The sequence below is a fragment of the Myxine glutinosa genome, chromosome 4, assembly GCF_964187855.1.
Source record: "Myxine glutinosa chromosome 4, kmMyxGlut1.1, whole genome shotgun sequence".
NCBI lineage: Eukaryota > Metazoa > Chordata > Myxini > Myxiniformes > Myxinidae > Myxine > Myxine glutinosa.
In genome coordinates this window covers 91,092,296-91,105,374 of record NC_136264.1, presented here as the reverse complement: position 1 = coordinate 91,105,374, position 13,079 = coordinate 91,092,296, and the positions used below count along the sequence as shown (strand labels likewise).

At 44.6% G+C, this 13,079-nt stretch overlaps 1 protein-coding gene across 2 annotated transcripts in view; it reads right to left on the bottom strand.

Moving 5' to 3' along the window:
* LOC137424981 (leucine-rich repeats and immunoglobulin-like domains protein 1) overlaps positions 1–13,079 on the bottom strand; it is a 115,724-nt gene that overhangs the window by 81,812 nt on the left and 20,833 nt on the right. For both annotated transcript variants that reach the window (XM_068112922.2, XM_068112923.2), the window contains exon 4: positions 6,808–6,945. In XM_068112922.2, the coding sequence (XP_067969023.2) occupies positions 6,808–6,945 (138 nt within the window). The remainder of the gene's footprint in view (positions 1–6,807; positions 6,946–13,079) is intronic.

Here is a 13,079-nt window from a genome sequence, read left to right as displayed (position 1 = left end):
TTCAACAGTGTGAAGCCGAGATAGGTGTGAGGAAGGAGCACCAGCCCAGAGGGGAGAACAGTTTTCCATTGAGCTGCGGATGAAAGTCTTTTATGTGGTGAGGAGCTCAGGTGTGCCAAGGAAGGACTTCGCATGACGGATGATGCCCAGTCGGTGACTGGCTTTGGAGGTCAGCTTGGAAATGCGGTTTTCCCAGGAAGGATCATGGCAGATAGTGAGACCCAAAAGCTTGAGTGACAGAACTTCTTGGAGAGGATTGTTCAGAAAGTAGATGGGAGGGTTTTCCAGACAATCTTTTCGCAGAGACATTGTGAGAGTGTGAGATTTGTCAGGAATGAAAGACATGCTCCACTTATTTGACCAGTCTGTGATTTTGTCCAGGTCTGCAGAGTGAGGAGGCTGCAGACTGCCGATCTGAGGAATGAGGTACGGAGCGTAGAGAATGGAGTCATCAGCAAAGAGATAGAGGATTTTCCAGAGTCGGAGAGATCATTGATGAAGACCAGAAAAGGCACAGGGCCCACAACACTGCCTTGGGGAACTCCAGCCGAAACATGAAGGGGAGACGAGACAAATCCATTCAGGGCCACACGTTGACTATGACCAGAGAGGAAGTCCGCAAGCCATGCGTGGAGATTTCCATGGATACCATAGGAGGAACGTTTAGAGAGCAGAGCAGGGTGCCAGACCGTATAGAAGGCACGTGATATGTCAAGGGAGACAGCTCTGATTTCCTGTTTGGCATTAAGGACCTCCATCCATTGTTGAGACAGCAGAAGCAGCATGCCCAGAGGAGAATGACCTGGTCTGAATCCAAATTGATGATCCGAGATCAAGCCATTGGAGAAGAGGAAGGATTTGATGTCAGAAGCGATGATTGATTCCACGACCTTGCTGATTATTGGGAGCATGCTGATTGGTCTGTAGTTGCAAGGATATGTTTTTGCACATTTTTTGTGTGAAGCGGTAATGTTGGCTGATTTCCAAGCTGATGACAGATGACCTTGAGCAAAAGAGAGGGTGAAGAGAACAGAGAGAGGGTGAGAGAGAGGGTGAGATAGAGCGGCAGAGCAGGATTTTAGGACCCATGAGCTGATGCCATCTGGTCCAGTTGCAGAATCAGAGTCGAGGTTTGACAAAAACTTTTCCACCTTGTCAGTAGAGAAGGACACAGAGTCCTGGAGCAGTTGGGTTCGACTGGGAAAGGTGGGTACAGAGAGAGATGGGTTCGGGATACAAGATTTTGAGGCAAACACAGTTGAGGCATTCGGCTTTCATGTGCGGTGTTGTCGGGGATTTACCACCCCCCCCACCCCCCCACCCTAATAGAGCAAAGATGAATCTGAGACATCTTGTGCAGTTACAGGAGGATTTATTAAGGCATGTACATGGCTGTCATTTACAGCAGCTTCTCAACAAAACACATCAGGCTCGGGTCTTTATACTTGATAGGAAATAATTAAATGTACTTCAAAGACAGGATGGAAAGAATAACATTGGAGTTGTTTTTGTAAGAGGCAGCTTTCAAGCCACGTCCTCTCATCCACGCTGCTAGTTGTTCAAGGTTGGTGCCTGAAAGTTTCAACAAGCAGGGCATATTACCACAGGCCAGGGGTAATTTGCCAGCTTTGCTCAAACAGGGCCAAATGTGAAATTCCTGGCAATGGGATTTGACTGGAATCCCCCACAATGTCAGCTGTGTAGTTTTTTGAGGTGGGGGGGGGGGGGGGGGGGGGGGAATGGAAGGGGTACACAAACACCAGGAACAGATTTGAACAGACGCCACCAATATTTGGAGGAAGGAGACAGGTTTGAGAGTTCAGACTTGAGAGTAGAGAGATATTGTTTCCTGGCTTTCCTGAGGGTAGACACACACTTGTTCCGAGCTTTGTGAAAGGAACTGAGATTTCCTTCAATTGGATTTGCCTTCCATGAGGTAAAGGCAAGTTGCTTCATGGCAACTGCCTCACCACAAGCTTCAGTGTACCATGGACGGGAGGAAGGGCATGACAACTGAAGACGAGATGGGATAAATCTGTGCATGAGAGAGAGCAGTTTACTTCCCAGGAAGAGTTGATGTCAGAGGCAGTAGAGATGGGAGACCAGTCCAGATGATTTATGGCTGCTTGAAGACCGTGCCAGTCGGCTTGAGTGAAATAAATGGCTTGAGCCATCGATTTCACCTGTGGTAATTAAAATATCAAATGGGTTATGTTCATTGCAATGACTTTTCTTAATGGAGAAACTGCAAAAGACAGGCAAGAAATCCACAGCCAAGTCGATAGACCATGACAAATAACAGTCTTATACACCACCTAATTTAACATGTCCAACTATTGCAAAACTGGAGGTTTTTGGAAATGGTTAGAAGGCGATCTGTGTTCTACAGTGTTCAACGATATAATTAAATTGAAATAAAATAAAGATTGTAACGGTCGTATTAAAAAAAAAAAAACGAAAAAAAACTGTTTTTGTTTCTTCTTCATTTTTGATGGATGGATAGATGGAAGCATGGAAGGAAGGACATAGCCAAATATTGAAGCGGCTTTGCCACTAAAAATTATCTCGCTCCTATATGCGCATGTGCGATTGCGGCAAATTTAGAGCCAATGCATTGTTAACTACATGTTTGTTTTCCGATTCGTGTTCAAAATATAACATTTAATTGAAATCAAGTTGTTTCTCCATCATAATCTGATGTTCGTGGATGGACAGATGGATGAACAGACAGACTGAAGTGAACCAATTGCTTAACCCCGCTTTTCACTTTTTTTTAAATCTTTTTTTTATACAAGATCGAGGCTCGTGTAAGAGCCAACATCAATCACAAAAAAAAAAAACCGACACACAATACATACAATAAAGGGAGCGGGAGACAAGATGGGGAGAGAGAGGGAAGCACACAAGTACAACAGCAGAGAACAGGGACAACGGAAGATCTGTGGGAGGGAGAGAGCTTGGGGGGAGGAGGCATGGGAAGGCGGGGGGGGGGGGGGGAATGGGGGGGATGCACGGGTAATGCATGCACTTTGCATGCATGGGTAATGACTTTTATTAATACAAGTTTGCAGTTATACATCAGTTTGACATTTCTGACAACTTTTTTTTTTTTGTATACAGGATCGAGGCTCGTGAAAGAGCCAACATTTATCACACAAAAAATCAAAAGAGACACAAAGTATATAATAAGGGGAGCGGTAGACAAGATGGGGAGAGAAGGGGAAGCACACAAACAACATTTGAGAGCAGAGAGAACTCCCAACAACTCAAAAACTCCCAACATTCGTTTTTTATAGCTTAAATCTCAGCTCACCGAAGAGAGAGGATATTGAAGACAAAAAGGAACTTCAGATAGTAGGACAATGGGGCCACATGTGAATACAAATACAACAAGAGCAATTGGAGATTGCAAACCCTTGCCAGGATGTATTTTCAGTGGTTTTTAAGGCTTTTGTGTTAAAACAAATATGGCGGCCGAACCACGTGACCGATGACATCATTATTTGTTTTCCTAAACGAATTTATTCTTAGATTATGCTCAAGAAAGTTCATCTTGATCAGATGGTTTTGTCATTGTCAAATTATGACGTCATAATGGAGGCACCTATGACATCAGCATTAACACATTTTATTCACCATGGAGAGTTCTTTTCAATGAGCCATGTCATAATTTTTTTCTATTCAGCGCTTTCAGAGATATAGAGGTGCAAATTTTTTGGTTTTTCTAAGATGGCGGCTGAACCATGTGACCTATGACGTCATAATTATCATTAAAAAATTATACAGGTAGAGTTGCACCTACGGAAAAAAATTTCTGTCAATTGGACCAACGGTTGCAGAGAAAATCATATTTATTCTGTGCGGACAAACAAACAGACAGACAGACAAACGGACTCAAATGCAATACCCTCTCCTCAGGCGAATGGTAACATGAACGAAAATGAGGATATAATAAAAAAAATAACCACCTTTAGAGGCCATTTTTCCCCGCAAAGCTGGGGTTGGCCTTTTTCGGGAACCGTGGTTGTTGTTGTTTTTTGGTCCCCTTTTTGAAGCAATGTTTTACAGCCGGATGCCCTTCCTGACGCCAACCCTTTTTGCCGCCTTTAACTACAAACGGAATTACCAGTGAACTGGTACTCAATTAGCCGACCTCGGAAGGATGACAGGCTGAATCAACCCCCCTGGCGTTAATTCAGCGATCGACCGGGATTCGAACCCAGGATCCTAGGATCCTAAGCCGGCACCCTAGCCGCTAGCCCAACACCCCATGAACGAAAATGAGGATACAGGAGGGAAATAAATCTGCAAGTATTTGGATCACCAATTTGGTTTCAGACCAGGCTACACAACTCTGGACATGCTGCTTCTGCTGTCTCAACAATGGATGGAGGTCCCCAATGCCAAACAGGAAATCAGAGCTGTCTCCCTTGACATATCTTGTGGCTTCAATAAGGACTGGCACCCCGCTCTGCTCACCAAACTCTCCTCTTATGGAATCCATGGAAATCTCCACACATGGATCGTGAACTTCCTCTCCTGTCATAGTCCACATGTGGCTCTAAATGGAATTCTCTCATCTCCCCTTCCTGTCCACGCTGGAGTTCCTCAAGGCAGTGATCTGGAGCCTGTGCTTTTTCTGGTCTTCATCAATGATCTCTCTGATTCTCTGGAAAATCCCCTCTGTCTCTTTGCTGATGACCCCACCCTCTGCCACTCCATATCTCAACCCTCAGATTGGCAGGCAGCAGCCTTCTCACTCTCTGGAGACCTGGATAGCATCACAAACTGGTCACAAAGATCACATGATCACAAAGACACGATCACAAAGACACGTGGAACATGTCTTTCAATCCTGACAAATCTCAAACTTTCATTCTCTCAGAAAGGACCATCTGGAAAACCCTCCCATCTACTTCTGAACAATCCTCTTGAAGAAGCTCTGTCACTCAAGCATTTGGGTCTCACTATCTGCCATGATCTTTCCTGGGATAACTACATTTCCAAGCTGGCCTCTAAAGCCAGTCGCCAACTCAGCATCCACCGTCGTGTGAAGTCCGTTCTTGGCACTACTGAGCTCCTCTCCACATACAAAGCTTTCATCCGCAACTTGATGGAGTACTGTACTGCTCTCCTCTCTGGGCTGGTGCACCTGCCTCACACGTAGCTCGGCCTCACATTGTAGAAACCAAAGCTTTCAGAAACATTGGAATCTCCCACGATGAAGCTGATTTTGAGGGCCTTTCACTCTCTCACTGCAGGCAGGTTGGTGGTATTTCGGTCTTCTACAGACTCATCTCCGGCCTAGCTCCCCCAGCTCTGTCTGTGCTCTGTCCCAAAAATATTCCTGCAGGACGCGCAAGATCTGCCAGCAAACCTCATCTGGTAAAACTGCCAAAATCAATACTCTCCGCTCACCTTCACTCTTTCATTCCTCTTTTCTCCCACCTCTGAAAAAAAAAAATCCTTACTCTCTTCAATCTCACTCTTCCCTCGCGGTCTTTAGAACAGCTGTTCACCACCATCTCTTATCTTCCCCCATCCAAAACCTTGATCTCTTCTACCCCCTTTAATACACCCCAAACCCACATTTTTCAAATTCCGTTTTCTTTCCTGAAAGTCCTAGTAGTGTCCATTTGTTTTATACCGTTTACACCCTCCTCCTCTCCCCCAGCCCTCTCCCATCCATAGATCTACCGGTGTCCCTGTGTTTTAGGTGTTAGCTCTTACACAAGCCTCGACTTTGCATACAAAAAAAATTAAGAGATTTGGGTGAGGTAGTATTAATGGGGGTAGAAAATATTGCAGGTAGGGATGGGGAATGTATTATTGCCAAATTGAAGCTCTGGAGAGCATACTGGGATTCACAAAAAAGATAAATTAAAACTTGATACAGATATATATAATGATGTAAACATGAACTGATGAAATTTTGGGGCAAGAGGTCAAAGGTCAGAGGTCATGTCAGGGAAAAATGTGATAACTTGAGAACAGCTAAATGGATTTAAATCAAACTTGATACAAGTATTGTAATGATGTAATAATGTGAGAGGCATATTTTTTTTCTAACTGTGGTCCCTCTGTCAGTGTAATGCCATTTTACCCTTAGGCTGATTGCTCTTCCATGAGCCCACATTTTGTCCATGTACACACACAAACACAGACAGACAGACAGACACACACACACACACCGAGGCTAGCCAGCAAAAAACTCAGGTCATAAAAGCTTAACACAAATGCGACTGATGTAATATTTTCATGAGCACCTTCACATCCCCTCAGTGTGCAATATTAATGAGCCAGGAGGCTGATGTAAGCAGCCTGGACACATGCTGGTCTTATCATCACACACAGCGGCTTCCACCTGTCACTGGACAGCAATTATTCAGTTTTGAATCCACTCACCCCACCATTTATTATTGTCATAAAATTATGGCTGAGAGGATGTTCACTGACTGGCAAGCACGGACACTGACACTCACGGACACACACAATTATATGAAATATTGGTGGTTGCACAAGTGGATAAGGAATAATAGGACCAGATCACAAATATGTAGGATAATAGAGAGTCAAAACGAAAAGTCTTTTGCACACAATTATCAATTCACAAGCAAATAATGGGGAAGACTATGCGTTTTCCATTATTTATTATTAAACTACAAATTGTTAAAATATTTAAATTAATTAACATTATTCATTATTAAAATACGCTGGTATTCCATTATTCATTGTGCAATAATGCTGCTTTACATAATAATAATAATAATAATAATAATAATAATAATAATAATAAATATAGCGTACAGTGTATGCAGAGGGACAGTCGAGGGGAAGGAATCCGGCGAGATGTTGTTTAGCTGATTGGCACCCAGATCCAATGTGCGGAGCGAAGTGTACAGGAGCAGCTGCACAGGATGCACCTCACTTATGCTGTTGTGATGTCTGTACACAAGAAACAAATTAATCAAAAACTTTTAAAGAGTTATTGAAATGCAAATTCAAAGTGTTGCACTGTTTTGGAATGCAGATTGCTACACATACTTGGCAATAAAATTAGTTTACAGAATGTTAAGAAAGTACATCCTTCTTTTCCTGTGTAAGGCGTTCAACCCGTATAAACCATCCCTGAAAACACACAGCTGAAAATTTTCGGAAATGAAATGCAAGCTTTGTATATTGATTGCTTTGACAACTTCATGCAGTAACGGATGAGTTTCACCAAAAGGTAGGTGTAATAGAATTAATCAATCTGTACCAGCTTGATATACATTCCAGTATAGTGTTGCAAATCGTCCATAAAAAACTGTGTTGATGACCAGTCACTTAGATGAAATAATGGCTGGAAGGGTCAGTTTTAAAAAATGGCTTGTGAATACATTTAGAGATAATTTCTGAGGTTGGCCTGTTTGACGTTTTCATCGGAGCATGTGCCTCATGATACCGAGCTCCAAGGTTTAAATCCCATGCACTCTGCTATCTATATATATATAAAACACAGTTTGTTTGTGTGTGTGTGTTACCTATAGACTCCTAAACGGAGAGGCTCACGTACTTGATATTTTGCATAGACATGGCCATTGAGCCTGGGAAGGACATGGCCTACCTAAAAATATTTGACGAGATCCATATTTTTCTCAGCGCATTTCAGCGAGGAACATTATACACTGAATCTCAGCATGTGCCAGAGCAGCTCGCTGATTCGCTCAGAGCGATCACGTGATGTTCCATCCTCGCCGCCAGACCATTGAACTGAAAATATATAGAATGACCATTGCCATTCACACCACACAGGTGGAGATGCAGCTACCGGGCGCCATCTTGGTTGGCACTCGATGCTGGGCAATGGTGATTTCCGTCATGCGTTTGCACGTAATTCAGAGTGAAAAGCAATTGCGTTTTTTCACGTTTTGTGCGATCGTGTTTTGTGTCGATTTTTGTCGATTTTGTGCGATATGAATTAAACGTCTTTGAAACAGCTGTGAAACATCTTTCCACAACCCTTCCGTAACCGATTGGAGCAGTTTATTGCTGCACAAAATGGCATTTTAACAGTTGTCTGGCTTTTAAAATCTGGGACACGTTCAAAACAAACGTGATCCGCGAAGCAAGTCGGTCGAGTCGTGCTAACCAAGATGGCGACACAGCGGCTACACTTTTCACGGAGTATGAGCGTTCTATATATTTTCAATTCAGTGCGCCACACTCGCTCATGTACTTGATTTTTGGCATAGACATGGCCATTGGGCCTGCGCCAGAGCAGCTCGCTGATTCGCTCAGAGCAATCACGTGATGTTCCATCCTCGCCACCAGACTCGCACCATATATCACGGTGTAATTTGTGCGAGGCTTTTGTCCGAGTGAGCTTGAGTCGAGAGGGCGAATGTACGGGTTGGGAATGTCCGGGTCTTCCTTCCCCCGCCCGGCAACGCCGGTACTGGAGGGCGTCATAGGATCGGTGAGTCTCCAAAATCTGCTTCGTGCTGTTGCCGCGAAGATGCAGGACGATGTGCGATTGTTGTACTGCTCTCCTACCATCAGAACTGCAACGTCATTGTTGACTGGCCCTCCCCTCTTCCCTCATCCCCTCCCCCCCTCGCCCCGCCCCTCCCCTTCCCTTCCCCTCCTCCTCCTCCTCCCCTTCCCCTCCTCCTCCTCCCCTTCCCCCTCCACCCACCTTCCCCCACCTCCCCCCTCCCCTTCCCCATCACTCCTCCCCCCTCCCCCCCACCCGCCCTCCCTTCCCCCTCCCCCGCCCGGCAACGCCGGGTACTTCTGCTAGTTCATGTTAAAGTACAGTGTTGTCTCAAAGTTATTAGTCCCCTACCGGTGTACACCGGAGGGGACTATAGGTTTGCACTCCGTCCCTCCGTCTTTCAGTCTGTCACGCAAAGAACAGTTTTCCGGACTTTTTTTCTAAACTCTTAATGCTAATGATTTCAAACTTGGTACATGGTTTCCTCATGATAAGTTACAGATCAAGTTCGAACTTCACGACGTTTCGATCATTTTTGACAAAGTTATCGCACTTTGAACTTTGGTAATTCCCTCAACAGTTTTCCGGACGACAGACTGCCGGTAGGGGACATGTATTGCAGCGCAATACTCATAATGCTTGTTCTCTTACATGTGTTGATGCACCAGGTCCTCCTCGAGCTTCAGATCAGTTAAAACAAAAATGGATATCGGTATGTATGGAAAGAAATGGATAAATTTAATCACAATCAGAAAGGAAAACCAGACGCAATATTCTTTTGTTGTCAAAAGGAAAAGCAAAGAAAGAAAACTTTTTAAAAAGTAAAATAAAGTTAATATTGTCTCTTGGCTATCACTTGGCTGCTCATACTCTTTTTTGAGAGAGTACAGATGTATTGCTGATGTAAAGCCCCTGGAGATTAGCACAGGAACTTTTAGAATTCCACCAGGATGCTGGGGATAACTTGGCTACTCATCATCAAACAACAGTGGAAACTTTGACATCCACCAACTAGCGCTACTAGATTAAGTTCCACCTGAGAGATGTCACACTTTGTGATGCAATGCCGTACCAGTGAAACATCAATTTGACAGTTCATATTAGAATCGGAAATTGAACCCTGAGATTAGACAGTTCAAAAGTAAGTGCCCTACCGCTGCAACAATCTGTCAGGATGGTAAGTAAACTAGAATGACACTCGGTATAGTGCATACCCCCGCCAGGCTGAACAGTTTATGTTTTGTAGCCAACCGTCAGGCCGGATCTGGATCCGGACCCGAACCGAAGTTTGAAGAACTATAATTGTCTTGTTCTTGTCATCTCCCCAACTCATCCACCTTGTTTCGTCATAACCCTTCCACAACTTTTTGAGATATCGTAATATATATCGGTTTTGGCCTTTTCTCTGAATGGTGAAGGAGCACTGAAATAATTAAAAAATTCTTGTATCTATATTCAGATATTCACCAAAATCAAATCTATTTGTCCGAGACACACACACCCAACCTGACCATCAAATTTTGTCCGAATCTGTCCATAACTTTTGAGATATCCTGCTCACAGACAAACAAAGAAACAAAAACAGGAGTGGAAACATAATCTCCTTCAACCTTTGGTGGCGGAGGTAATAATTATGCAAGTCAAAAGGTAAAGTAAGTACATCAAAATAGATAAGGCAGTCAAAATAGGTAAGGAAGCAAATAATAATGAACTTGTATTAAAACAGCTTTTATACAGTAATAAGAACCACCTTTAGAGGCCATTTTTCCCCGCAGAGCATTGGTTGGCCTTTTTTCGGGCACCGTGGTCCCCTTTTTGAAGCAATGTTTTATGGCCGGATGACCTTCCTGCCGCCAACCCTGTTAATCACCTCTTGCGACACACAAGGAATTACCAGTGAACTGGTATTCAATTTGCCGACCTCGGAAGGATGACAGGCTGAGTCAACCCCCCTGGCATTAATTCAGCGATCGACCAGGATTCAAACCCAGGATCCTAGGATCCCAAGCCAGCAACCTAACCGCTAAGCCAACACCAGGCTAACTTATACAGTAATAAGGTACAACAATAATAACACATTGTTATGTTTATGGGGGGTAGGCAATGTAATACCTTAGTCCAGGTAGAATTGTATAGTATAGTGTGCTTCAAATGTCGCGATGAAGAAGAAGAACCCCCATTTACCATAAGTAGGGAATTCGTTAGACCGGATGTCGCGTAAGTGTATAATTGTCCCCATGACGAGGGGTGGGGTTATGTTAATTAGTTAGGGATTAATGGTAAATTCCCTGTATGTAAATCGCCTCTGTACTTTTCTCCTTGTTCCTTATGACACACACCACACCCTCCATGCACTCCACACCTAAAATAAACACCAAATAAAAGTAACCGGAAGAGGACATTGAGCAATACCGCTGGAGCTGCCAGCCATGACATCGCAGCATCAAGCAGGCAGGTCCGTGAGGCCACGCCCTGAAGAACAGTGATTAGTCCGGTACGAGAGAGTGATGAGATGGGACTCGCTGATAGGAGCATGGTGCGACATCGTCGGTTGACGCAAGAGCCCTGGGTACAAAAGACTTGGTCCCGACATTTTCCCTCTCTCCGGGCTGGCCTCCATTACGAGCAGTTGTATATCCCTCTCACTTCCTGGTGTTCGTGATAGGCGGACGCAGTCATGCATTTTGTCTTCGTGGTCCCTGGCTTTCATCGGTTTGAGTGACCGCATTGCCCTTTCCTTGGCTCATCGGTGCTGGCTGTGCGTCGTCTGGGTGCGCTGCGCGACGTCGGTGCTGTGTGAAGCGGACGACGAGGACGAGCGCAGCTGGAGTGAACGATCGGCACGCTAAGGCCTAGTTCCCACGCACGAACTGCGCGCCAAGGCGTTTTCCCACGCAAGCACGCGGGCCGCGGGGGGCCTGGAACGATCCGGGACGATCAAGGTGACCAGAGCTAAGTACGTACACACACACACACACACACACACACACACACACACACACACACACACACACACACACACACACACACACACACACACACACACACACACACACACACACACACACACACACACACACATTTATTTTCCATTTATTTTTCCCCTTGTGTTGTATACGAGATTGTATGGGGGGGGGGGGTCCCTCGATTAGGAAATTTAGTTTACCGTGCATTCTTTTGTTCCCGGCATTTCTTTCAATAAAGCCAGTATTTTTGCATTATAATTCCATGTCGGTTTGAATTGATTACCAGGGTTGAGGACGTCCGGTGGGATCCGTACAGGTAAGAGCTTCGCTGCCCTCATCCCCCGCGCGCATTCACACCACCATTGGATTGAACGCCTTGGAGTGGAAAGCTCGATCGGCTATCCGTCCCCAGGAGCGTTAACCACGGGAACGTGACAATATATTACATGGTTTGGTTGTGAACCAAGAAGTTAGAATTTCTAAAGCATCACTTTTCCAAAGATTTAATTTGCCAAGTATTATGATCTGAAGCTGGTCATAGCCTGAGCAAGGACCAAAGATGTTTTTTGAGCTGGGGTGTCCAAAGGCCAAAGTGAACAAATACCGCATACATTGTGAAGGTGTAAGGGATTTCATTATAATCCCTATCCTGATTGGTGGCAGCAGCGTCACAATGTGACCCATTTCCAGTCTGGCGTCTGGTTGTCAGACTTTGAAGAACTGTTGACACAAATATCCCATGTTTGACCTTGCAAAACATTCCTTCCATATGAGGCCCTGTCAACTCTGTACAGTTTTTCTTTAGGGTGACAGTCTATGTCCTTGGGAAGGGATTTGATCACAGAGCTTTGTTTTGAGTTCTTTGATCTTTGAGGAAAGTATATTAAGCCGACTACGGGTTGTGGCTCGCTAAGGTGTTGGTGCTGGCTGTTGTAAGAACCATGGTGTTATACCAAGTGGTGTTACTGGCCGAAACTCCACGTCTCCCATGCATGTATTATTATCTATAATAAACCTCTGGTACACTGTCCGAGTTTAACAAGGTGCTTATTCCTGGGGAAAGAATTAAAACCCACGACAAAGGCACTGCATTCACATTATCATGATGAACGAGTGATGACCTTTCATTTTTTGAGAAAATTATGAATTTGATTTTTTTTTTTAAGTCATATACTGTATATGTAATGATCTTTCTAGACCATTGACTGACTCATTCATACAAGTTTCTAGTACTTTCTAGGTGTGCTATAAAGTTCGAATTCTGCAAAACGATTTATTATTTTCCTACTTTTGTCATATTGAATGCCTGGTGTTGGCTTAGCGGTTAGGGTGCCAGCTTGGGATCCTAGGATCCTGGGTTCGAATCCCGGTCGATCGCTGAATTAACGCCAGGGGGGTTGACTCAGCCTGTCATCCTTCCGAGGTCGGCAAATTGAGTACCAGCTTTGCTGGGATGAATGATCACGGTGTGTACCCCGGTTTAGAATAGGTGCACCGTATCCCTGCGCATCGTAAGAGCGTGACCAAGGGTTGGCGTCAGGAAGGGCATCCGGCCATAAAAACATTGCCTCAAACAGGGCACCATGATTGTCATGGGCCACGCAAGGCTAAACCCTGCTCTAGCGGGGAAAAATGGC